Source organism: Neovison vison, chromosome 13 (assembly GCF_020171115.1).
Source record: "Neovison vison isolate M4711 chromosome 13, ASM_NN_V1, whole genome shotgun sequence".
NCBI classification, from domain to species: domain Eukaryota; kingdom Metazoa; phylum Chordata; class Mammalia; order Carnivora; family Mustelidae; genus Neogale; species Neogale vison.
Genome location: NC_058103.1, coordinates 148,395,349 through 148,420,255, shown reverse-complemented (window position 1 = coordinate 148,420,255; position 24,907 = coordinate 148,395,349). Strand labels below are relative to the sequence as shown.

Genomic DNA, 24,907 nt, shown 5'->3' with positions numbered 1-24,907 from the left:
CTTTTCTGAATATATAGGTTCACTTTTCAGGTGCCAGAGGAACATCGTCCGTGTTCTCTTCAGTGTGAGTCTATTGGCAATCAGTTTTAAAAAAATTTTCCCTAATAGTGTCTTTATTTCACTTTCATTTCTTAGGACATACCTTACTGGTTATGGAATTCTTGGTTAGCATTTATCATTCTACTCCATATATGTTCATTATCTTTAGGCTTTTAAGGTTTAGTTGAGAAATCTGTTGCTCTTTTTTGCAAATCTCTTGTTTTTTAATGTTCTGTGATTTGTTATCTTGTCCTGGTGTTTTCTCTGCTGTTTCACTCTTGAGTCTGCACATGATATCTTTTCTTTCTCTCGCTTGTGGGTTCTTAGGCTTCTTATATATGTGGATGGGTATTTTCCCTGCTCAGTTCACAATCATCTCTTCATGTATGTCCTCTGTTTCATTTTTCTCTTTCCCTGTGACTGCAATTAAACATTGACTCCACTTACTCATTCGATCCTTGGTCTCTCATCCTCTCTCTAGTATTTTCTTTTTCTTTTTCTTTCTTTCTTTTTTTTTTTTTTTTCTCTCCCCTTTGTTTTGGACATTTTGGCGTTGTGTTCTAGTCACTTCTTGTCCTGTACTGTTCTGGTATTTTGGTGAGAGGTTTTGGTCCCTGGCTTCATTCTGGTTCATTTTTACCCTGAGAGGTGCATTTGGGGGGGGATTCCCAGCCTTGTGGACAGGGTGTCCTATTAGACTCCCTGCTGGGTAGGGCCATCTTAACCTCTTCCCCTTTGTTCCTTCAGGTCTTATACCGAAACCCCAGTGTCACTGAGCAGTACAGATACCATCAGAGGATCCGTGACTTGGGTCCTCTGGTGTTTTACTTTCTCTTCCAGGTTCCTGCTTTCTTTCAGATCTAAACTTGTAGTTCTCTGTCTTCTGTGATCTCAGATGTTTCTCAGATAATGTCTGTCTTAATCAGCATATTTTATTTTCTGGAAGGTTAGTCTTAATAACCTCATCAGCCATAACTGGAAATGAAACTTGTATGGTTTTCAATTTTGACTTAACCTTTGTATTAATTCTTCTCTAGTCCTGGTATCTGTTGTGAACGGTTGCTGTAAAGAAATGTGTAAGAGATGGCCTATGTAAGGAGCTTAGCGCACATCCGTTGCATGGTAGCGAATAATTTTTCCAATTTTCTTTCATTTTTCAACTTTTTTTTTTCCTCCTGCTTAATATAATTCTTGGAAAAGTACTTTGTCTTTCCAGTTAAGTTTTTTAGCTCTGTTATACCAAACTCAGCATTCACCAGTTTTACTTACATAATCAAATTTTAACTTTTAAGGTCTCCTGAGGATCTTCTAGTTTCTGGGCATATTTATTTCAAAATTACTTGTTCATGCCTTTATTAGCCTTTATTTCCTCAGGTGTAGATTTCATGTTACACTTACTGCCTCATGATTCTATTGGTCTTATGAAAATATTTGGTCAGTATTGATTGTAACTTGTATTTTATTTATTTATTTATTTATTTATTTTTAATTATTTATTTATTTGACAGAGAGATCACAAGTAGGCAGAGAGGCAGGCAGAGAGAGAGGAAGAGAAGCAGGCCCCCTGCGAAGCAGAGAGCCCAACGTGGGGCTTGATCCCAGGACCCTGGGATCATGACCTGAGCTGAAGGCAGAGGTTTTAACCCACTGAGCCACCCAGGTGCCCCTGTAACTTGTATTTTAAAAGGGACTCTGCATTTGAGATTGCCTGAAAGCAGGTGTGCAGTGGCCTCTAGCCTGCCCTCAGGGCACCTTGTGGAGGGTACCTTCACAGGTGACTGTGAGCATTGCTGTAATCCGGCTTTGCAGCCACTGACGGTTACCACAGGGATGCAGTAATAATTGGGGATTGCCAAAGACAGCTTCCCTAATTCTCATGCCTTTATTGATAGACTTCCTTAAAAGTAAACTTCACTTATCAATTATTTGGTTACATGGAAGAATGAAACACTTAGTAAAGCCACATAAGTTCTTGATTATTTTTCTTCATTTACTTTCTTCCATAATATTGAACTGAGTCTCCAGCATTCTCCGAAGCTGACCAGTAAATTCTTCTCCAGTATGACTGAGCTCACGGATGACATGTGTTTGATGGGTCTTGATCCACTGCAGTTACCCCTTTTTGTTCAGATTGTCCAGTCTTTGGACAGTGGGGTGACTAAAAAAAAAATGGGTAATAACAGTTGTAGAACAACCAGAACCCTCAGATGTTGTTACTGCAAAATATTACAGCTGATTTGTAAGCAGTTTAGCAGTTTGAAGGACAAACATAGTTTACTGTATGACTCAGAAATGTACTCCTGGGTGTAGACCTAAAAGAAATGGAAACATATCCACACAAAAACTTGCATATGAGTATTTATAACTTACTATTCATAATATCCCAAACATGGAAACAGGTGTCTGTCAACTGATGAGTACATGAACGAACTGGTGTGATACGTTCATACAATAAAATGTGATTTGGCAATAGACAAGGGTGAAGCTCTAATTCATGCTAAAATATGGATGAACTTTGAAAACAATATGCTGGAGTGAGAAAAGCTAAAGACCACGTGTTATATCATTTCATTTCTATGAAATGCCCAGAATGAGCAAATAATGTAGGTCTAAAAGTAGATTATTGGGCTTCCTTTTTTTTTTTTTTCCTTTAAGATTGAATTATTTAGGGGCACCTGGGTGGCTTAGTCGTTGGGCGTCTACCTTCAACTCGGGTTGTGTTCCTAGGGTCCTGGGATTGAGCCCCAGATCGGGCTCTTTGTGCGGCTGGATGCCTGTTTCTCCCTCTCCCGTTCCCTCTCTTGCTGTGGCTCTCTCTGTCAAATAAGTATGTAAAATCTTTTAAAAAATATTTATTTTAGCGAGAGAATGTGTTGTGGGCAGGGGCAAAGGGAGAAAGAGAATCTTAAGCAGACTCCCTGCTGAGCACAGAGCCTGATACAGACCTCTGTCCCATGACCCTGAGATGGTGGCAAGAGCCAAAACCAAGAGTTGGACACCGAACTGACTGAGCCACCCAGGCGACCCAAATATTAGATTTCCTTGGACTGGGTTAAGTTGGAGGGAAGTGGGGGTTGAGTGCTAAAGGGTACTCATTTCTTCTTGCAGTGATGGAATATTCTAAAATTGGTTGTGATCGTGATTGCCCAAATCTGTGGAAATTAAAACAACACTGAATTGCTTGTTTTTAGTGGGTGAATGTGTGACTAAGGAGAAAGGAATATTTGCAGTATGTAACAGAGGCTTAACTTTACTAAATTACAGAGTGTTCTTATGAATTAGACTAAACCCTCTTTTAAAAAATGGTCAGAACACACATGAAGAGACCGTTCTTTTAGTCCTCATACAATAAACTGCTCTCAGTGCTGGAAATACAGATGTGCCTCTGGAGAGAACTGTATGCATGTGACTATAGGAGTCTAGTGGGAACCAGGGACACACAGTTCAGGTTATGCTAAGTACCACGAAAGCACCTGAACCGAGGGGATATGCTAGAGAATGGCAGTGTGGGAGGGGTTAGTGCTTGCATGAATCACTTCCCCTCACACCGGTAAGGGAGATCGTCTCTCTGAAGAAGTGACATTTATGCTTAGGACCTCAATGAAGAGGAGCCAGCCATATAGAGGAAGTGACTTAAAACCAGGGCAGAGCAAATGGGAGTGTCCTGCAGTAGGTGGGATGGGTCGAAGTTAGTATAGTTGAGGGGTAGAAAGGCTCTTTAGTGGGGTGGGAAATGTGTTAAGTGTGAAGCGGAGTTAAGAGGAAGTGATTGCAGTAGTCCAGGTGAGGAATGTGTTGGCTTAGACTAGTATGGTAACAATGGAGACAAGGGCAAGTGGACAGATTTAGTGTGAATTTCAGGAGTAGGTCTAGTAGGACTTGCTGATTATGGCAGATAAGAGAGAGTAGGATCAAATTTGTCTGGCAAACTTAGGTGGATCCATTTTCTGAGATGAATACTAGGAGGGAAAAGGGACAATTAACCAATGAAAGAATGGTAAATCTTACAGAAGTTAAAAAGAGAGAGTAGACCCTTGTCATTCAGTCTGAGAATTTTAATGACAAGCTTAATGGGATTGTATTTGTTTTAAAGATTTTATTTATTTATTTGACAGACATCACAAGTAGGCAGAAAGGCAGGCAGAGAGAGGGGGGAGAAGCAGGCTCCCTGCCAAGCAGAGAGCCCGACGTGGGGCTTGATCCCAGGACCCTGGGATCATAACCCAAGTCGAAGGCAGAGGCCCTAACCCACTGAGCCACCCAGGTGCCCCTGGGGTTCTCTTTTGTACTGATTAGATTCATACAAAGTAAAGTTTGTTAAGGGTGTGGAGAAATAGTCCACGTATAGTTGGGAATTCAGACTGGAATTACTCTTGGGGCAATTTTGGCCAACATCTATCAGTTTTAAACATAGTGGATCATGAGGAATAATGCACTTGTCAAGCATATTTGCCTAAGAAATTAAAAATAAATGTAGAGGGATGTATATTGCCTTACTGTTTGTAGAAGAAGAAATAACTACTAGGAAAGACCTGAATGTCCATCAGTGGAGACGTGGCAAAAGCTCATGGGATGGACTACCATCCTGCCACAAAAAAAGTGGCTCCAAAATACAATATTTGAAGAAAGATGTAAAATTGTACATTTGGCTCTTTGTATATACTTTTTAAAAGCTATGCATTTACGTGCTTTGTGCACATGAAAGAATCTTCTAAAGGTACCTCCAAGCTGGGGAACTTGAGGAAGGAGATAATTCTCATGTTATATTTTCCTTTCCTATTTGAAGTTGTGCACATCGCTTCTTGGTCTTTTGGCCAAGATCAGGTGAAGTTGTGCACACTACTGACATTAACTCTGAACGTGGCTGTGAACTTCCCTGTTGGACAGTCTCTGACCATGTCTCATTCTCAGGATAGAATCTAGAAATACTAGACTGCTAACATCTGTACAGGAGATAAGCCCAAAAAGACTCTTGATACCTATGACCAAGAGCATCCCAGAAGGTTTACCAAGTTCTTTTCTTAAAAGACAGCTCGTTTTTATTTGAAAACACTGTGGGTTGTTGTGGGTTTTTTTTGTTTTTTGTTTTTTGTTTTTAAATATATCATGATTTCCAGGGCGCCTGGGTGGCTCAGTTGGTTGAGCATCGACTTTTGATTTCAGCTCATGTTACGATCATCAGGGTCATGAGATTGAGCCCCATGTCGGGCTTTGCACTGGGCGCGGAGGCTGCTTAAGATTCTCTCCCTCTCTCTCTCCGCCGTGTGTGTGTGTGTGTGTGTGCTCTCTCTCAAATAAAGCTCAATATATCATGAATTCCTTTGTCAGAGAGCTTACCCAGATTTTAAATTCTTAAAACCATTTTCTGAATTTTATTGTGATTTATGTCTGGTGTAGATGATTTGGAAAATTCAGTGCCAGTTTATATGTCCTCCTGCCTGTGGTCTACTTTTGGGTTGTTTGGAAGACTGTTCATCCCTTTCTGTGTACTTCTGGACATTTCCATGCAGTTCTAATTCTGCTTTCTGTAGCTGATTCTCCTTCCCCAGCTACTTAAGCATTCTACTCCGTCATGTGTGGAGACAGGAATATTAATGGCTAAGTTCTTACCTCTTAATGAGCGAAATAGTTATTTTCAGCTTCTCAACATTAATAGCTTTGTGATAAACCTCTCTATAGGTGGGCATTTCTCTGCCTTTATGAGTATTTACTTAGAGATTCTTAGCAATACAATTACTAAGTTGAACAGTTTTAATTTTTTAAGCTCTTTATGATTTATGGAAATGCTATCCTTTTATGGTCCCTCCAGCAATTTGAGAATGCTTGTCTTATGTATTATGCAGAGAAGAAAATTATCAAAATGACTCCTCAGCACTGCATATTATACCTTTAACTTCTCAGGTTTGGTAAGTAGACTTTTTTTTTATTGGAAAATTCTTTGATAAGCTATATCTTTCTAGGCAGAAATTTACAGCATATCTCTTGCTTCCTGATACTATGTACAAAATACATACTGAACAGAAATGTGCAGAATAAATTAAGAATGTACCTTGCATTTTTTATTTGGTTATTCTACCATTAGGCAGATATGGACATGGCATAAAGAAAGGCCAAATTCTGACCTAATACCACAGTATTAGAATTGCAGTTACATTATAATTCTCTCACTGCTTCTAGGGAAACTTCCAATAGCCATTAGAAATAATACAGGAAAAAAATGGGATTTCAACTCCAATCTTTAGAAGCAGCCATTCTTTTTAAAAAAATATTTAATTTCTTTTCAGTGTTCCAGAATTCATTGTTTCTGCACCACACCCCGTGCTCCATGCAATATGTGCCCTCCACAATTCCTACCACCAGACGCATCCAACCTCCCAACCCCCTCTCCTTCAAAACCCTCGGTTTGTTTCTCAGAGTCCACAGTCTCTTATGGTTCGTCTACCCCTCCGTTTCCCCAACTCCCTTTTCTCAATCTCCCATGTCCTCCGTGTCACTCCTTATGCTCCACAAGTAGGTGAAACCGTATGATAATTGACTGTCTCTGATTGACTTATTTCACTCAGTAAGCAGACTTCTTAGTTGAATTCCCATTTGTTTTTAAATGGAACAACTTTTTTTTCTTTTTCTTTTCTTTTTTTTAAACAGTGTTAGTCTTTTATCTTTTCCCTTGTTGAATTTCCTACTGACCTTCTTTTTCTCTTTGAGTGCAAACACTACCAGAAACTCTGGAAAAACCAAACTGCCTGAAAGACCATTGTGATTCCTTCCTTTGTTTTGATGTTAAAAGAAAACATGTAGCTTTTTAATTCATTGTTACCTAGTTCCTGTGAGTAAAATCCCGGGAGGAGAATGTGTTAAAATGGGCTTAGATGGGCAGATGCTCCTCACGGGCACTTTTGACTCTTCAGGATGTTAATGATGGCCCAGAATAGTGATTGTCCCAAGTCACACCCGTATAGCTCCCCGTCCCTGTGGAGGAAGGAGTGTGTGTGCGAGTCCGGTTTTGTATTTGGCTTTACCTTGAGCCTCTGTCCTTCGATTCTTCCCCAGAATACGGAATACTGGCTAATTCTAAGTGTTCATTCTTAGGCACATCAGTTGAGCTCCTGTTTTTTACCAGCAGTCGGTCTGTTTCAGACAAAATATAACTTACGTAACTTTTTGTTCTGACCAAAATTCAGAGAGTAGGAGAGAGAACAAATTTAATGTGCCTTTTTTTTTTTAAGGGAATTAATATTTAAAAGTAAGGGTCTCTGCAAACAGTGCCTCAGTTTAAAGTGCTTTTAAACCTTAACTGAGTGCTTGGGAAAATGTAGTCAATTTTTTTTAGAGTTTTGTTTTATTATTTTAACCTTGAAGAAGAAAATAATACCAGCTTATTAATGTAAAGGAAAGGAAAGGTTACCTGACTAGATCTCATCCTCAGAGAAAGTAGGCAGGGGTTATGAACTGAAAATTGAGAGCTACTGGCTGTTTTTAATTCTTCTATTAGGAAAATGGTGCTTCAACTATCTAATAGAGATGTTGTAAATTAGACACGATATTTGGAAAGTATACTTCCTCGGGGAAATCCTAACCTACCTTCCCCCATGGGGCCAGGAACCTCTTTTCTTTCTTTCTTTGTTTTTTTTTTAAACGTTTATTTTTAAGTAGTCTTTACACCCAACTTGGGGCTCAAACTCACAATCTTGAGATCAGGAACATCAGGAGCGGCATGCGCCACTGACTGAGGCAGTCAGGAGCCCCAGGGCCCAGAATTTCCTTTGCGTACTGTTGTTCATTATGTCTCTTCACTCCCATGGCAGCTCGCTGTGGTCGTGATTCTGCGCATTGCTCCACACGAGAGTCACTGACTTGCAAATCTGTAAAGGCAAGAGCCAGAGCTGTTTTTCCTCCCTCCTCATACTAGCTGGTGCCTGACACATGAGAATCTCACTTAAGTACTTTTTTTAAACCTAACACATTGGCACAACTTGGAGTTGGATAACAGCAGTGTTGGTACAGGTGTTCACAAATGCATAGAAAATGATATAGGAGAAATCTATTTTAAACCACTAATCAGAGGAGATTAGAAGTGAGGATGAAACAGTGCTGCAGGAATGAGAGTGAGCTTTTACTTTCTACCCTGTGCTTGTGTGTTGTCTTGAGATACTGCCTTTTCTGTCCGTAATGTGGAGTGTCTGTCCGACCCGTGAAGAGTCTGTCCGCGCTGAGTGCTGGTGTGTCACGTCAGCATCGGAGAGCCCCCCGGCCACCTGGGCTTCACCTTGCTTGAGCTTCCGTGTCAACACTTACAAAATGGATTTAATGCCTTCTCCATGTGTTCTTATCTTTTTCATTTTAATAATTTTAGTCCAAAATATTCAACATGTGATTTATATAAACATTAGGAGGTGTTTTATGATTCAAAATGCAGGGAATATATAGTTTAAAGTTTTTCATTGAGATACACTTGACATATAACATTGTGTTATATTAGGTGTATAACATCATTTGATACATGAATTTATTGCAAGAGTATATGCAGTTTATTCTAATGACCTGCATTATATTTCACACTGGCAGCCTATCTTGATTTGAACTGCAAATTTTCATCTGAAATAGTTTATGTATTTAAGTCTTATAAAATATAAAGTTGAAAATGTAGATTAATATCTTTCAGTGCTGAACCATACTGAAAGTGTTCCAATAAGAGACCCAAGTTGCCAGTTTTTTTCATTAAAATGTTAATTCACTTCCCTAGTTGAAACAGCCACTTTTTAAGAGCTCAGTAGCCCCATGTGGCTAGTGTGTTCTGAATGTGACACAGCAGTCCCGGAGGCATGTGGGTCAGACTGGCAGGCCAGGGGGTGCCAGCCATCCTCTCGGCTTCACCTTTGGATTCTTGAGCCTGGCAGCCAGTCCAAATTTGCTTGTGTCCTTGGCTCTCGAAGTGAAATTTCTTGCTGTCCTGTTTACTGTGGGGATGACTTTGTGGCTCCATATACTGTCCTCTCAGGAGATAGTCTCTGAGTTTGACCAGAAAGCAGAACCACAATGGTCATAATGGACTAAGGATTTATTAGAGGACTTAGATATTATAGGACTTCGATTACGTCACTGGTGGAGGTGAAGGATCACAGAAACGTTACCCAGCAGGCCTCTTGAAGTACTGCTGTGCGTGGACAGTCAGGGCTCACAGGGTGCTCTAGGAAGCGAGAGCTATCCGGCTGCAAGGGTCAGGCCTGCAGGGGAGCCGGTGCCTCCCTGAGGGGAACCTGGGCTTGCTTTTGTCTCCAGGGCCTGTTGTAGGGTGGGATCACAGATGTGGAATGGAGGAGAGCAAGCTGGAGCTCGATGCTGGCATCTTTGTGTCTGTCCCTCACTGTGTCCAATTCTGCCGACCTCATGCTCCGATTGTCTCAGCCCAGCTCCAGGTGAGCTTGGACTTGAGGAGAAGAGTACTGTGTAGAGGAGCTGTGGTAGAAAGTGGGAGGGGGAACCAATCCTGAGACTCCAGTCCGTGGAAGGAATTGTACCTTACCAGATTATTCTAGAGCCTGTCCATGCATTCTGCTCTTTTTCTCGCTTTATGAAGTAGTGAATATGATGTTTAATTTCTAAAATCCTTGGTCTGTGTGGTACCATCCCCATCTGCTGGAATGTCAGAGCTTTGCTGCTCAAAACTAAGCCTTGATGGTTTTGATCACAGGGAGGAAAACTCCCACTGTGTTGTGTGTATGGCAGCTTCTGAATGCAGGTCTTCTTATTTCTTCTTGACTGCAGAAGTAGTGAGTACAATTATGGGGGGAGAGGGAACTGTGCAGAGGTCAGGGGTTAAAGCTGGAATCCACAGCAGGGAGGGTGTTTCTGCTGTGAAGTGAAGGGCCTGGACTAAGTGGGCTCCAAAGCCCCTTCTATTTTTAGTATTCTGTGGCTTACTGTATTTAAATTATGATCCCAATTTTGTATTGTTATTAAACTCCTAGTGTCAAGTTTAAAATCTTCTAATACAGATTTTTCTTTATAAAAATTTTTAGAAAAGTTTTTGAGTTTATTTAGGGGTTATTAAATCCTAGTTACATTACCCTGTTTTATAACCAATGTTTTTCTTGTTCAGTATGCTCATTGTAAAACAGACAAAGGGGAAATAGTCCTATGTAGTCCCACTGCTGAGGGATAACTAACATTTTAGCGTATCCAGTATTTTTCTAACACACACACACATATTTATTAAAGTGAAAGCTTTGTGAACACACTAGTAGTGATTTTGCTCTTTCTCTTATCTTTTAGAGTCATTGATTTTGTATGTCTCTTTATAAGTCATTGTCTTTTATATGTCTCTAAAGTTACATAGCATATTACTGTGTAAATACACATAATATGGAATTCTTAACCCAGATCCATGGATAGAGTTCAGGGAATCTAGGAACTTGGATCTAGGTGAATAGATCTTTATTTTCACTAATGTTTACCTGAAATGTAGCATTTATTTTTATTGTTGGCAGCATTTTAACCATTTTAACATTTAACCATTAAAATGGCCAATGCCATTTTAACATTGGCAGCAAATCACAAAATAGTAGGGCCTAATACTCTGGCAGTTGGTTAAGTGTCTGACTCTTGGTTTCAGCTCACGTAGTGATTTCAGGGTTATGAGATCGAGCCCTGCATCTGGCTCGATGATAGGACTGCACTCAGTGTGGGGTCTGCTTGTCCTTTTCCCTCTGCTCCGAACCCCCTTGTTTCCCCCTCAAGTAAGTAAAATGTTTGGAAAAAAAACCAAAAAATCAGGATGCCTCGGTGACTCAATCCATTAAACGTCTGCCTTCAACTCAGGTCACGATCCTGGGGTCCTGGGATAGAGTCCTGCGTCAGGCTCCCCGCTCAGCAGAGAGTCTACTTTTCCCTCTCTAAACCACCCCCCAGTTGCATGTTCTCTCTCAAATAAATAAAATCTTTTAAATTATTTTTTTTATTTTTTACTTTTTAAAGATTTTTATTTACTTATTCGACAGACAGAGATCACAAGCAGGCAGAGAGGCAGGCAAAGAGAGAGAAGGAAGCAGGCTCCCTGCTGCGCAGAGAGCCTGATGCGGGGCTTAATCCCAGGACCCTGGGATCATGACCTGAGCTGAAGGCAGAGGCTTTAACCCACTGAGCCACCCAGGCGCCCCATCAAATAAATAAAATCTTAAAAAAAAAAAACCCAAATTATCACTATTTTACATATTTAACAACATTATTCTTAGAAGGTAGCAATAGGCTTTAGCAGACTGCTAAATTGTTCATGGTTTAAAAAGTTAAGAATTTCAAATTATTGGAGATCATTTGCTTACATAGGTGTCTGTTTTAAACACTAGTAGAAAGTATCTAAAGTTAAAACTTCTGGCTACATCTGTGATTATTTGGATCTAGAATAAATCTCTGAAGTAAAATCCTTTATCTAATAAGTATCTTTCAGAGCTTTAAGTGGACTTGTCAGGTCACTTTTCAGAAACGTACCAGATTAGTCTCTCCATAGTATAAGAAAGTACCCAGTCCTTTTAAAAATAGCTGTTATGTTCTCTAGATCTGCTGTGGTTTGGCACTGTAAGGGGTCTCCAACTTGGCATCCTGTTTAAGGAACTTGTGCAAAACCCAAATCTGAACAGGAGAACCTCACACTTGATTGTGTTTAGATCACACTAGTTTTCCATACAGCTCAGGCACAGCCTCTGACAGCATACTGTAGGCCAGGACCCTGGACCAGAGTCTTCAAGACCTGTTTCAGATGCTGCCCCACCGGGAGCCATAGACGACGTGGAGCTGGACTTGAATCAGCAGTCCTCTCTTGCTTTCCATGGGGAAGAAGTTAAGTGGTCACTTTCAGAAACGCCGCATGCACGTGGCATTGGAGTCTTGAAAACACCAGGATGTGAACTTGACATTTCACTGAAAAACTGAGAGCTTGGGGGGACGATAATAAGAAGCGAGTGTTAAGAACTGAACCCTTGATAGGATGGGATAGGTTCACTTAAGTGGAAAAAAGAGAATCCACTAATAATTTATGGATGAAACAAGCCCGAGTTGGGACATGCATGAGTGCAGACCTGGCCCAAGAAAGTGTCCCAGGGTAGGAGGGAGGCAGAACAGCTTGGTCCCTGGATTTGGATCCCACCTCTGCCACTTAGTAGCTTTGTCACTTTGGTCTTCTCTGGGCCTTGTTTGCTCTCTAGTGGAAAAGATTGAACCAAGTGGTCTTTTAGACCCTTTCCTGCTTTTCTTTGTGGCTGACCCTCATCTGGTGGTGGGGCATTAGGGACTTCTGTCCCAGAGATTCTCATCCCAATGGAAGTAATTACTTGTTTGGTCAGTTCTGGCTAAAGGGCCTGAACTATGCAGAACACTCCTATTGGCAAATGATCAAACACTGATTAGAACCAGCCTTAGCAAAATGTGAGATGTGTTGGAAGGCTCTTGGTATGTACCTCACAGAGAGGAAGAAGTGGCCAGAAAACTAAGCAAGGATGCTAAATCCAGGGCCTTCAATCTGGACAAGATCTTGTCTCTTTGCAGCCTCTCCCCAAGTGTGGGTTTCATTTTCTCCTTTTGCACAATTGCCCTTTTATCTGAGGAAAGGGATATGTTCACATTCTCTAGCATCCTGAAGCTAGGAAATGGTTCTTCCTCCACTATATCTAATTAGAAAAATCTCAGAAGGTACTCCCAGTTAGCTTGGTGTGACTTGTGTCTGTACCTGGATTGGCCTCTGTAGTCCTAGGAATGGGTTATTCTGGCCCAGGTTGGCTCCCATGTTCACCTGTGGACCATCACTGTGATCAGTGAGGCAGAATCCTGCAGGAAGATGGCTTTTGTCTAAAGGGACCACTTGGATGCTATAAGAAGAAAAACAGTTCAAACAAAATCCTGGTGTGGGGGAGATTTTTGAAAACATGGCTAGGAGATTCAGGAATGGGGCAGCAGCAGTCTTGAAACGTGGGTTTGTATACATCCCATTGATCTAAAACAAACAAACAAACAAACCACCACTAGTATACCTCACACTGAGATACCAATTCACACGCACTAGGATGGTCATTGTCAAAACAAGAGAGAGGAGTGTGGGCGAGGATGTGGGGCATTTAGAACACATGTGCACTGCTGAACATAAAGTGGTGCTGCCAGAGTAAAAAGTAGTGTGGATTTCCCAAAAATAAAACTGAAACGTAGAATTGCCATCAGTTCCCCTTCTAGGTATATATGCGAAGGAATTGAACCCATTTTTGTACATCAGTGTTCCCGGCAGTACTATTCACAGTAGCCGAAAGGTAGAACTAATGCAAATGTCTGACAGTTGAGTGGGTAAACAGAAGGTGTCTACCTACAGTGGGATATTATTCAGCCTAAGGAAGGACATTCTGATCCAGGCTACAATGTGAATGAACCTGGGAGATCCTACAAAGTGAACTAAGTCGGACACAAAGGACAGATAATATCTAAGTCTACTTCTTGGAGGTTCCTGAAGTAGCTGAATTCATAGAGACAGAAAGTGGTTACCGAGGGACTGGAGATGGGGCTTGTGGGGAGTTAGTGTTTAATAGGCCCTGAGTTTCAATTTGAGATGAAAGCTTTCTGGCAATACATAGTGTTGACAGGTTACACAAAAATGCAATTTGAATTGTATATTTAAAAATGAATTGTATAGGGGTGCCTGGGTGGCTCAGTGGGTTAAAGCCTCTGCCTTCCGCTCAGGTCACGATCCCAGGGTCCTGGGATCGAGCCCCACATTGGGCTCTCCACTCCACAGGGTGCCTGCTTCTTCCCTCTCTCTCTCTACCTGCTTCTCTGCCTACTTGTGATCTCTCTCGTCAAATAAATAAAATCTTTTTTTAAAAAATGACATATATTTAAAAATGGCTAGAACTGTAAAATTTCATGTATGCTTTACCATAAAACAATTAAAAAAATACAATGTACTTCTTGCATATATGTAATTTGATGTCATAAGTGAAAGTGCGTCTGGTGGAATAGACCTATTTGATACCTAGTATCTATCTGAAAAATATATAAGCCCATTCTTTAATGGTAGGATATTTTTCACGGTTCCTCTTCTCCTTTGTCCTATCTCTAGTCTACTTCTATGGAATTTTATCCTAATGTGATATTTTATATTTACGGGTCTTTTGTTGATCATAGGCTGTACTTCTCTGCAAAAAAAAAAAAAAAACAGTACATAAATTGAAGTTTTAAATTATTTCTGTGACTAAATGGCTGTAAGTGTTCTGGATTGCTGTGGTCTTTGCTCGGACAACTGATGAAGACAATCTCAGTGTTACAAATTTTCATAAGATTTTCTTTAATAATTGTTTGTTGGAAGTGCTTCTTAATGAGATAGATGAGACATTTTCAAAACCCTTGTAATTTTGGATGACTCACTTATTGCTGGAATGACTCAGGGTTTTCAACACCAAATATATTTCTATTTTTTGTTTTTATAGATTTGTGCTCTGAGAAAACTTATTCACATAAATAAATAGATGGGAAATGAAGGAGTTATTAGAGCAGCGTCTCTGAGTTGTTTGAAGTCCTCGAGTTCTATGCAAAAAATCAGACATCTGTCATTATTTTTAGTCTTGTACTTGCTGACAGTTCCATTCACTCCTTCGTATTTTTGACAGAGAAGGAACTGGAAACCATCTAATTTGTGAAACGATTTGTTACCTAAGTTATCAGTTACTGAATTTCTCAGTTTTTTTAAAGTGTACGGAGAGTACTTTATACAGGTTTTAGATAACTCCTGTGTCTATTGTTCTTTAACTTAAAGACCTTGTTTACCAAAAACATTGGAGAAATTACTGTTACCTTAAGGGGTGCCTGAGTAGCTCAGTCATTTAAGCGTCTGCCTTGGCTCAGGTCATGATCCCAGTGTCCTGGGTTTGAACTCCTCATCAGGCTCCCTGCTTGGCGGGGAACCTGCTTCTCCCTCTCCCAGTCCTCCTGCTTGTGCCCCCCCCTTCTGTCTATCAAATAAATAAATAAAATCTTTTAAAAAATTTTAAAAATACATCTTTGCCAAGAAAGTATCTTAAAATGCTTTTTATCTTTCCACTTGCTTTAAGTATGTACTGTCAAAACCTTGGGTCTATAGATTCTAACTTGCCGTGCATACGGAAAATGTCAACCATAAAAATCTAACGAAGTCAGTTCTTACTGTCAAACCAATTAGTTCAATCAGACTTGCCTTTTGTCAGAAAAAGTCTGACTTAATTTTCCCCCGACATTTTATTATGAAGTTTTCTGACATACAGAAAAGCTGAATGAGCTATGAAGTGAACCCCATCCTGCGCGCCGTCTGGAGTCTACTGTCAACATTTTGTCAGTTTGCTTTACCACGTACCCACTTAGCTATCCCTTTAACCATTTATCAGTTCGTCGTACTTTCATAAGATGCTTCAAAGTAAGTTGCAGATGTGGATATAATTCACCCCTAAATTATCAGTATGCATGTCATTAAGTAATGTTCAATATTCGTTTACAGTTTTTTGAGGTAAAATGTCTACGGGGTGAAATGCACAAATCCCATATGGATCACTAGACGCATCCCTACAGAGGCACGCAGCCGGCCACATTCCCATCACAATGCCTGTATTACCATCCCCTCACAAAGGTTCCTCCTTCCTCTTCCCGTTAGCTCCCTCTGCTCTCCACCTGGTCTCCCGCAGAAGCAACCACCAGATTTCTTTTCACCATGTGTGAGCTTTGCCTGTTCTAGAACTTCAGACAAGAGTACCTAGATAGGATTCCATTTATGGAAAGCTGCTTTTGGTGATTAAGATTCCTCCGTGTTTCATCCATCAGCTTGTTCCTTTTGACCCCTGGGTCCTACTACATGTGCCACATTTTATTCCTCTGTTAATGGTCACTTGGTCTGTCTCCAGGTTTTGGTGGTTAGGAATAAGGCTACTGCTGCTGTTCAAGTACAGACCTACTTGTAAACCCATACTTTGATTCCTCTTGGTTGGGAGAACTAGGAGTGGAATTGCTGGGTCATAGAATCGTCTTCCGTTTAGTTGTGTAAGAAATTCGAGACCTTTTTCAAAAGCGATTTCACCACATATAATAATGCATGGAAGTTTTGATCGGCCACCCTGAATGCTGGCAGAATGTGGAGCCGTTCTTTCTCATTTCAGCAGTCTGGTGGGTGTGTAGTAGTTCTTGTGGTCCAGTTTGCATTTCTTTGACTAATGAGGTTGAGTACTTTTTCAAGTGCTTGCTGACCAGTTGCATATCTTTGTGAAATACCTTTTCAATATTTTGCCCTTTTGAAAAATATTTTTTTCTTTTATTTTTGAGTTAAGGTTTTATACACTTTACATACACACCACTCATCAGATCTTATCTGTGGATATTTCCTCCCATTTCATAGCTTGCCCAATTATTTTCTCAATGATGTCTTGATAAACAGAAGTTTTTAACTTTGATAAGTTCAGTTTATCAAACGTTTTTTCATCAGTACTTTTTTTTTTTTTTTAAAGATTTTATTTATTCATTTGACAGAGATCACAAGTAGGCAGAGAGGCAGGCAGAGAGAGGAGGAAGCAGGCTCCCTGCTGAGCAGAGAGCCCGATCCCAGGACCCTGGGACCTGAGCCTAAGGAAGAGGCTTTAACCCACTGAGCCACCCAGGTGCCCCTTCATCAGTACTTTTTTTTAGTGCGAGTGGGGGGAGGGGCAGAGGAAGAAGCAAACTCTAGAGGGAGAGGGGCATGGGGGAGGGAGAAGCTCTCCACCAAGCAAGGAGCCCGAGTCCCCGGGGCTCCATCCTAGGACCCTAAGATCATGACCTGAGCTGAAGGCAGATGCTTAATGACTGAGCCATCCAGGCACCCCTGAAGTTTTTTCTAATGATCATTGCTTTCTTTGTCCTCTGTAAGAAACCTTTGGTTCTGTCCATTCCCCCACCCCAAGTCACAGAGAGTCTGTGTTTCCTTAGAGAAGTTTTAGTTTTAACTTTTTTAGGTCTCTTCGATCCACATTGAATTAATGTTCATATATGATGTGAGGTGGGGTGTCAAAGTTCATTTCTTTCCCATGTGGATATGTGGTGGCTCCAGCACCGTGTGTTGAAGGGTCTGTCCCCCCTGAACTGCTCAAAGGCCAGGTATATTGTTGGGCTCACATTGACCACGTGGATCAATTGGGTGAGAATTTGCTTTCTAACAATATTTAATCCTTCAGTATATGAACATGGTACATGACACTTTAGAATCTAAACATTGTTAATACTCATTTTAAGAATATTATAAAAACCACTTTTTATTTTCATAGAAATAATTTGTAGACTTTAATTGAAGACTACTCAAGACTAAAATAAGCCAAGGATCCCATTTTTATGGTTGGGCATCAAAAGTCAGTTGTCGTCTCTCCTACCTTAATACCTTAATCTGTAATGTGATAGGACGTATAACTACGTCCTCTGTAAGCGTTCCCTCAATGTCTTAGCTGTCCTGGATGCTCTCTTGTCTAAACTTGTTTCACCTATGAGCACGCAGGTTGGCATTAAATTATTCTCTCAAGTGTGAACTTCCGGGGAGTTCTGATTAACTCAAGCTTAACCTTTAATGTTCGGTGAATAGTGTAAGAGAAAGTTAATAAGTAAGCCGAGGCCTGAAGGTTGGCTTTGATCTGAGAGGCCACAGGGAGCCATTGAAGGTACTTGTTTAGTGGAGCGAACACGGTGAAAAAAGTGGTGTTGAGTAAGAATGCGGTGAGTTACCTGGAAGAGACAATCTGGGGGCAGAAAAACCCTTTTAAACTTGTGCTCCTCAGTGTAGCCAGCATACCGGGAGTGTTGACATCATTTGGGAGTGTGTTAGGACTGCAAGTTCTGGGCTTGACTCAGACCCACTGCATCTGAATCTGTGTTCCAGAAAGATGCCCTTGTCATTTATGTGCCCCTTAAAGTTTGAGGAGTCCTGCTCTGGAGAAGCCCACAGTCTCCCTGACTTACGAGGGTTAAGGGACGTAGAGCAAACAGAGGAGTTGAAATGATCTTGAGATGTCTGACTCCTTGCACGTTTGTTCTTTCTCTTTAAGTTGCCAAAATGGATTTTCAAGATCATCATTTTGGCTTTCTGGATGTTTGGGTGAGAAAATTGTCTTTCAGTCTTTTTAGAAATACATTCTTAGAAATGCTGCTTTATGGGCTTGTTAAAACCTTAAGAACCATAAATCATTGACTTAAGTAGATTCGGCTGACTATAAAGTTAGCCATTTGAAAGAATCTAATGGGGACAAACGATCCAGTGTCGTCCTTTCCTGTTCCAGGGACTGGAATCTGGGGATGAAGTTGAGATTTTTGTAAAAGTGCTCCAGTGTGGTTGCTGAACAAACTATATGTGCTGCTTTAAGGCCAAAAGAGGGAAAAGAAAAGAGGGGACAGATCTTACTTTTGCATTGTTGTGATTGTGCAGTTACTAAAGGAATGTGCACTAGCAGCCCGCTAACCTCACATGTTCGCTGTTGGTATTTTTCTGAGTTCCTTTACCAAAAGTTCCATCAGTGCACAGAATTGTCACGTTCTGGTCATGGTACAGATGCAGCTTTGTGGTCTGTTTATGCCTTTGGTGTGTGTATCTTCTTTCTCTCCAGCGGTTCTCCCTCCTTCCCTCTCATCTCCGGCCTTCCTAGCTCTGACGTCTGGCTCCTCTTGGGCCCTTTCGCACATTATTTCCTGTTTGAGTTCACAGGCATTCCTCGTTGCTCGGCTGAGCAGCATTTTGACATTTCAGCCTCTGTTCTCCCGTGGCTCGACTCATGCAAACACGTTTACCTTGCTTACCTTCTTCCCTCCTGCCTCCTCAAAATTAGGTCTTCTTTTCCCTAGGATCAGCTGGTGATACCTGCTCTGAACTCAACTCAGGCTTCCCATGTGCCTCAGCCAGTTTTTTGCAATCACCATCAACCCTTGGGCGATGGCTCCTGCCTTCATGGTGTCACAAATGAGGACCTGGCGCTGCTCTCGTCTTACTCCCCTACCTTGCCAGAAAGGACTTTAAATTTTTGAACCAAATTAAGAAACTTAAATCAGAAGCTTTGTATAGGTATGGATAAAGAAAACTTGTAGGAAAAAGCATTTAAGAGAGAGATTCTTCGAAAGGTTGCCTTAGAGTGAGAATTTTCACTTCATCTTGCGCTGGTTACCAGCCTTTAGTACATCAGAGTGCCCACCTGGTGCTCAGCAAGAGATCATGAAGACCAGCATCCAGTAAAAAGGGGCAGCTTCCTGTCCAGCATCTGCCATGAGTTTGAGAAGCAAAGAAAAGATTTTGCTCAGTGAAATGAGCCTTTGAGACCTCTTCCCTCGAGTTAGCGTGGCTGGGAGTGTACTTCTCCAGCTCTTTCAGTACAGAGGGAAGAGGTGGAGCAGAATGGGCAGTTGGAGAGATGGGATCAGGCAGCCATTGGAAAGGACTAAAAGGTTTCTGGAGGGGCCCCGGGCTGGTACAGTCAGTACAGTGTGTGACTCTTGATCTTGGGGTCATGAGTTTGAGTTCCACGCTGGGTATAAGGATTACTTAAAAAAAAAAAAAAAAAAAAAGTCTTTTTCTTGAGTAAAATGTTTCTGAACACAATTGGCTGCAGATGGAGTGATCGTGTGAGCCAGTTCACCCACCATCTCTGTTTAAGCCTGCTGTCCGGGTACGAGTTTGTTTTCACTGAAGTATCACTAACCTAGAGCGTGCTGTTAGTTTCTGGTGTACAGCCTAGTGATCGGACAGTTCTCCATGATACTCAGTGCTCGCCACGGTAAGTAGCGGTGCCGTCTGTCCCCATACGTCACCTGCGGTGTTGTTAACTCTTTACCTGATGCTGTACTTCTTGTTGCTGTAACTGACTTTATTTTTTTTAATTATTTTTTATTTTTTAAATATTTTATTTATTTATTTGACAGTCAGAGATCACAAGTAGGCAGAGAGGCAGGCAGAGACAGAGGAGGAAGGAGGCTCCCCGCAGAGCAGAGAGCCCGATGCGGGGCTCGATCCCAGGACCCTGTGATCATGACCTGAGCTGAAGGCAGAGGCTTTAACCCTCTGAGCCACCCAGGCGCCCCTCTGTAACTGACTTTAAAATTGGATGTTTGTTCTGGTATGGTTATTAAAATCTGCCCCCTTTCTCTCTCAAAAATGCCTTGGTTTGGATGATAAATTATACAGTCACCCTACTGAAAATAGAACACTGATAAAATGCTTTGTGTCAGGCAGTGTACCAGACACTTCATGCGATCCTGAAAGGGAGTTGCAGTTGCAGATAAGAAGAGGCTCAGAAAGGCTCAGTAACTTGGCCAAGATCGCACAGTGGCAGACCTCGTGAGCCAAAGCAGGATCCATCAGACGTGTAAAGCTATTTAACTTTTCCCAGCCTGTAGTGTTAAGCATTTAATGGGTAGGGGCTCCACTGATTTTTAGGATCTAGTGAAGGAATCCTGCAGTGGTGGCGAAAACCTTTTTCTGGAAGAAACCATGGAATGGAGAATGTGTGGATGAGGCTGGAGGTGATGCCTTCAGTGGGCACGCTGGGAGTGAAGGTCAGGTTGTATTTCGATCCTGGAGTGCCCGGATGCGCTTACGCATCAATGTCCTCCAACTGCGCTGCTGCTTGGGCCTGGGTCTGTCAGCTTAGGTTGGTTGGGAAGGTTGTGGAAGTGGCAGAGATCGTGTCGCTCAGACTTTCACGTGGGTCCATATCAACTGGGAATCTTGTTAAAATGTAGATCCTTTCTGTGGGTCTGGGGGTGGGGTGCATTGAGATTCTGTATTTGTAACAAGCCCCCACGATGCTGGTGCTGCTGGCGAGCCACACCAGACTGTGGGCAGCAAGAATATAGTCGGCGATCAGGTTCCCTTTGCCAGGGGCAGGGGGGTAGTCAGGAGTACGAAACCCTCACTTGAGAGGTTTGGGTGGGGATAGGGGCTTCTGGGCACAGTTGACCTCATTGTGGGGTGGAAGGGACTATACGGATAGCAGGGTTAGGGGGGATTGGGTATTTAAATGTGGATGTTTTTGAAGTTAGCATTACATTTTTGTAATTAATATGTGCAGATTATTTTTCAAGTATACTTTTAGCTTGTGCAAAGTGTGAGCATCAAGCGGCAGGAGGGAGTGTTCTGGGGTGAGGGCAACACCGCCCTGCAGCGGTGAGCGGGGCTTTAGCAAACACAGAGCGCAAGCGAGCAGTGTCTACAGCCAGACGGGAATAACGTGGATGGATGACACAGCAGCAGATCTCTGAAAGAAAGAAAAGGAAAAGGAAAAAACCACCAAGGGGAGGAGTCCCTCCCACGGACTGGTCATTTCTCCCCTCTCGGCTATGCCTGAGTGCCCCAGGACGTGAGGGTGTACAGTGCAGGGAGCCGTGGCTGGCTTCTCCTGCGGCTAACAGCATCACCCCTGCCTCTGCCCACCTGGGACCCTGTCACAGGCGGTCCCAGGTGGGCCGGCTTCCTGTATCTGGTTACTCCTTGTGGAACACAGGAGCAAGCGAGGTGGAGAGCTTCCCACCTCGTCTAGGTGGGAGCGGCCTGTCTGCCGAGGCTGGGACTTGGCTCTGCCTTCTCAGAGGGGGAAGCCTTGTGACTACAGGTCATGATGGAAAAGGACTGATGGGGGAGAGAGCACGGAGGCAAAGAGAAAATGGCGGAAGTTCGACCATCTCCGGGCAGAGCTGGACTTTGTTGCTGGAGCTGTGAGTGGTCACAGGAGCAGGGCCTGGGTCCTGGGCAGCACCCCTGAGTGAGGCATCCGTGAGCCTACCAGCTGGCCGGCGTAGCTCGGAGTGCGCCTGGAAGGCCAGAGAGAGAGTATCAGCAGAGCCGGGTGGGGGGAGCTCCTGAACACTGGAGGTCTGATGAGGCAGAATATGGTTGGGACCGTTTCTCCTCCTTCTGTCTCTCCTGTTTTAGCGGTGTCGCCCCAGTCTGTCCCTGTGGTTGCTGGAGGGTGGGGGAGCTGGACCTGACTGATCTGCTTATGACTCTGGGCCCATCCTGCTGCGGTGAGGGACCGCTGGGGACAGGGATCGTCCTGGTGAGGGCAGTACTTACCTGGGCGTGTGGGTTGTGGGACACCTGAGCAGCCCGGTGGTTCCCTTCCCTCTGCCACAGCTGACCCTCTTTCTCTGTGATAAACTGCTCCAGACAAGCCTGGAGCACCAGGGCCTGTCCCCCAGGGTCCCAGAGTGCTGCGTTTTTCCAAAGGTGATCCTGTTCCAGTGGTAAACACTGCTGTGTCAGGGTGCTGCTCAGGGGCCACTTGGAGCACATAGATTTTTGCTAGCAGGATTGTGAAGCTTTGCATTGGGCTGCAAAACCAGGGCTTGAGCAAGCAGCTGGAGAGAGTCCAGGACTAGAGTGTTTTTGGGTTTGGGGGTGGAGAGCAGAGGGAGGGGAAGGGAGGGGCAGGAGGGCAGAGCTACACAGGCAGGCAGTCGGCTGCTTTGGCTTTGCTGTCAGCGGAGAGGACTTCAGTCGTGCCTGAGGGCCGCTTGGCCACCATTGCTGGAGACCGGAGGGCGCTGCTTCGGAACCCAGACTTACCGGCACTGCACCCGGACTGTTCCAAGTAGCTGTTGTGCTATCTTTTCCCGGGGAGGCAAGTCTCCTCCCTGTCGTCCCCTCCTGCTCCTCCCCCATTCTGTGAGGGATGATGCCGCTCTCTATTGCACGGCTCAGCCGGCTGATGTCACTGGCAGCGGGAAGCATCAGCAGCCTGATCACATGCTGGCCCCGTCTGTAATGCAGACGGGATAGGGGTGTGTATGTGGGGAGGGGGCCGTATGGCAACTGCTTTTGCTCTAACGCCCCCAAAAGTGCAGAGGCAGTGGCCACAGCGTCCAGCCAGCCTGGATGTCTGCTCCTCAGGCTTGGGAAAACTACTATTAATAAGACTTATTGTTGATAATACTGGGGAAAACAGCCCTTAACTCTGGGGTTTCTGCTGTCCTCCTGTCCAAAGCAGACTTCCAGGACTCTGAAGAAACAGTTGCAAGCAGGATGCTTTTCCCCACCTCTGCGCAAGATTCTTCCCGGGGCCTCCCAGATGCAAATGACTTGTGCCTTGGCCTGCAGTCCCTCAGTCTCACAGGCTGGGACCGACCCTGGAGCACCCAGGATTCGGATTCCTCAGCCCAGAGCAGCACACACTCGGGTGAGTGCCAGAAAATGAGTCGGCTGGGGGAGGGGCGCATGGGGCGGCAAGGAAGACGGCCACAGCAACAGTTGTTCTCTTCCCCTCTGCATCCCCCCCCATACAACATGGAGCTGTTTTGCAAGAGATGAAAATGCTGGCTGTGAGTGTGGCAGGACAGATGGTGGCTCGTAAAGGCAGGCATGGCTTTTCCACTTACCCTGATAAATTCCCTGGAGTTGTTAGTCTGCACCTGGGGTGGCCCTGAGAAGGGTCCCCAAGGTGACAGTCTTATGCAGAAAAGATCCAGCTAACCCCCTAGTGCCCAGGCCTGTCTTAGAGATGATGAAGCAAAACACTTTTAGGTGGGGGAGGGGGACCTCCGGGGCTGATCACTGGAGGTCCAGATTCTGTTTCTCAGTGGCTTTGAAAACTAGGGGCCTATATATGAGGATGGGTGGTCCCAGAATCATGGCAGGGCAATAATTTTAACCTCAGGTGAGGCTGCGTGGCACTAGGATATTGAAATTGGCTTAACATATGGGTAAGAGCATTGACCCTGGCCAGGGGTAGGCAGGGTCAGTAAGGGTGGAGTAACTCTAAGCTGCGGAGGCTTTGTTTTTCTTTGTGTGAAGGGTAACCAAATGGACAGAGAAGAGCTACTCCCCTTTAGGGCCCCTTGTTGCCTTGGGAGGATTTGATGGGGACAAATTGAAGGGGCTTCTTGGCAACCCCTTGAGCTGCTTCTGGTGAGACCTTCCCAGTGCCCGTTTATTTCCTTCTTGTGGTGCACAGGGTGGGCGGGGGGGAGAAGGGGGGTTGGCCAGACCCAAGGCTTGGAGTATTCAGGAAGAATGGGAACTTGGGAAATATGATAGGTAACTTAAGATCCACGTATTTTGCTTTATGAGAATGTGTCTTATTAAAAAGAGTGTCGGCAGCAGATACTTTGGGGAGATGGAAAGGTAGTGGGGGTGGGGCGGCCATTTGCTGTTGATGCCGACTGTGGGATTCACTGAGCCTGCCATCCTTTCCTTGCCTCCCCCGCTCCAGAAACTGGCAGTCAAGGCAGCAAGGTACTGTCTTGTTGATTTCTCTGGCCTCCACCCTATTTGGCGCAGGTCTTTTTTTAGAATGCTTTGCAGAGCCTGGGACTGTTGTGTTTGTTGGCATTTTAATGGCCAGTTGTTTCAGCAAAATCCCATTTGACTGGGGTTAGGGGATTGGATTTTTTTTTTTTTATTTGATTGAGGATAGGGAAGAACTTTGCCATAAGTAACTACGTCTGGATTAAGATAGAATTTCTTGAAGTACTGGCCTTCAGCTGACTCAGGTTTTTCCAGAAAGGTTGGTAGGTGCCCTGTTCCCCCACGCAAGCAAGTATGGTATCCTGTGCCTGGGGATCTTGGCTAAGAGGCCATGGTCACTTCTTTTATGTGGTACTCTGAGGTTGACCCGGATGGGCTATGAATCTGACCTTGTCCTCACTCCCGGTATCTCAGGAAAAGACGGAGGAGCTCACAGAGGAGGTGGGCACCTGTCTTTGTGATCCACGTTTGACTGAGGCACTATCTTTCACTGACACCAGGTTGGGGCGTGGCCTTTCTTTGGCTCTGGTCTGTCTTAGCTACAAGGGTCCTCTGGAAAGGTATTACCGCACATAGAAGTGCAGGAGGACCCAACTTGGGTCTTGGAGAACATGGCTTGAAAGTTACTGTGAAATT

At 43.6% G+C, this 24,907-nt stretch overlaps 1 protein-coding gene across 11 annotated transcripts in view; it reads left to right on the top strand.

The window, feature by feature from the left end:
- CPEB1 (cytoplasmic polyadenylation element binding protein 1) overlaps window positions 1–24,907 on the top strand; it is a 96,158-nt gene that overhangs the window by 47,978 nt on the left and 23,273 nt on the right. For 3 of the 11 annotated variants that reach the window (XM_044230556.1, XM_044230555.1, XM_044230552.1), the window contains exons 1-2: window positions 21,571–21,744; window positions 23,013–23,204. In XM_044230556.1, coding sequence (XP_044086491.1) covers window positions 21,693–21,744; window positions 23,013–23,204 — 244 coding nt within the window. In that variant the 5' untranslated portion in view covers window positions 21,571–21,692. Of the gene's footprint in view, window positions 1–17,709; window positions 17,767–18,095; window positions 18,146–21,570; window positions 21,745–22,481; window positions 22,650–22,690; window positions 22,810–23,012; window positions 23,205–24,907 lie in introns of those variants that run through there. The other 8 variants (XM_044230562.1, XM_044230563.1, XM_044230553.1 and 5 more) reach the window with 7 other exon arrangements.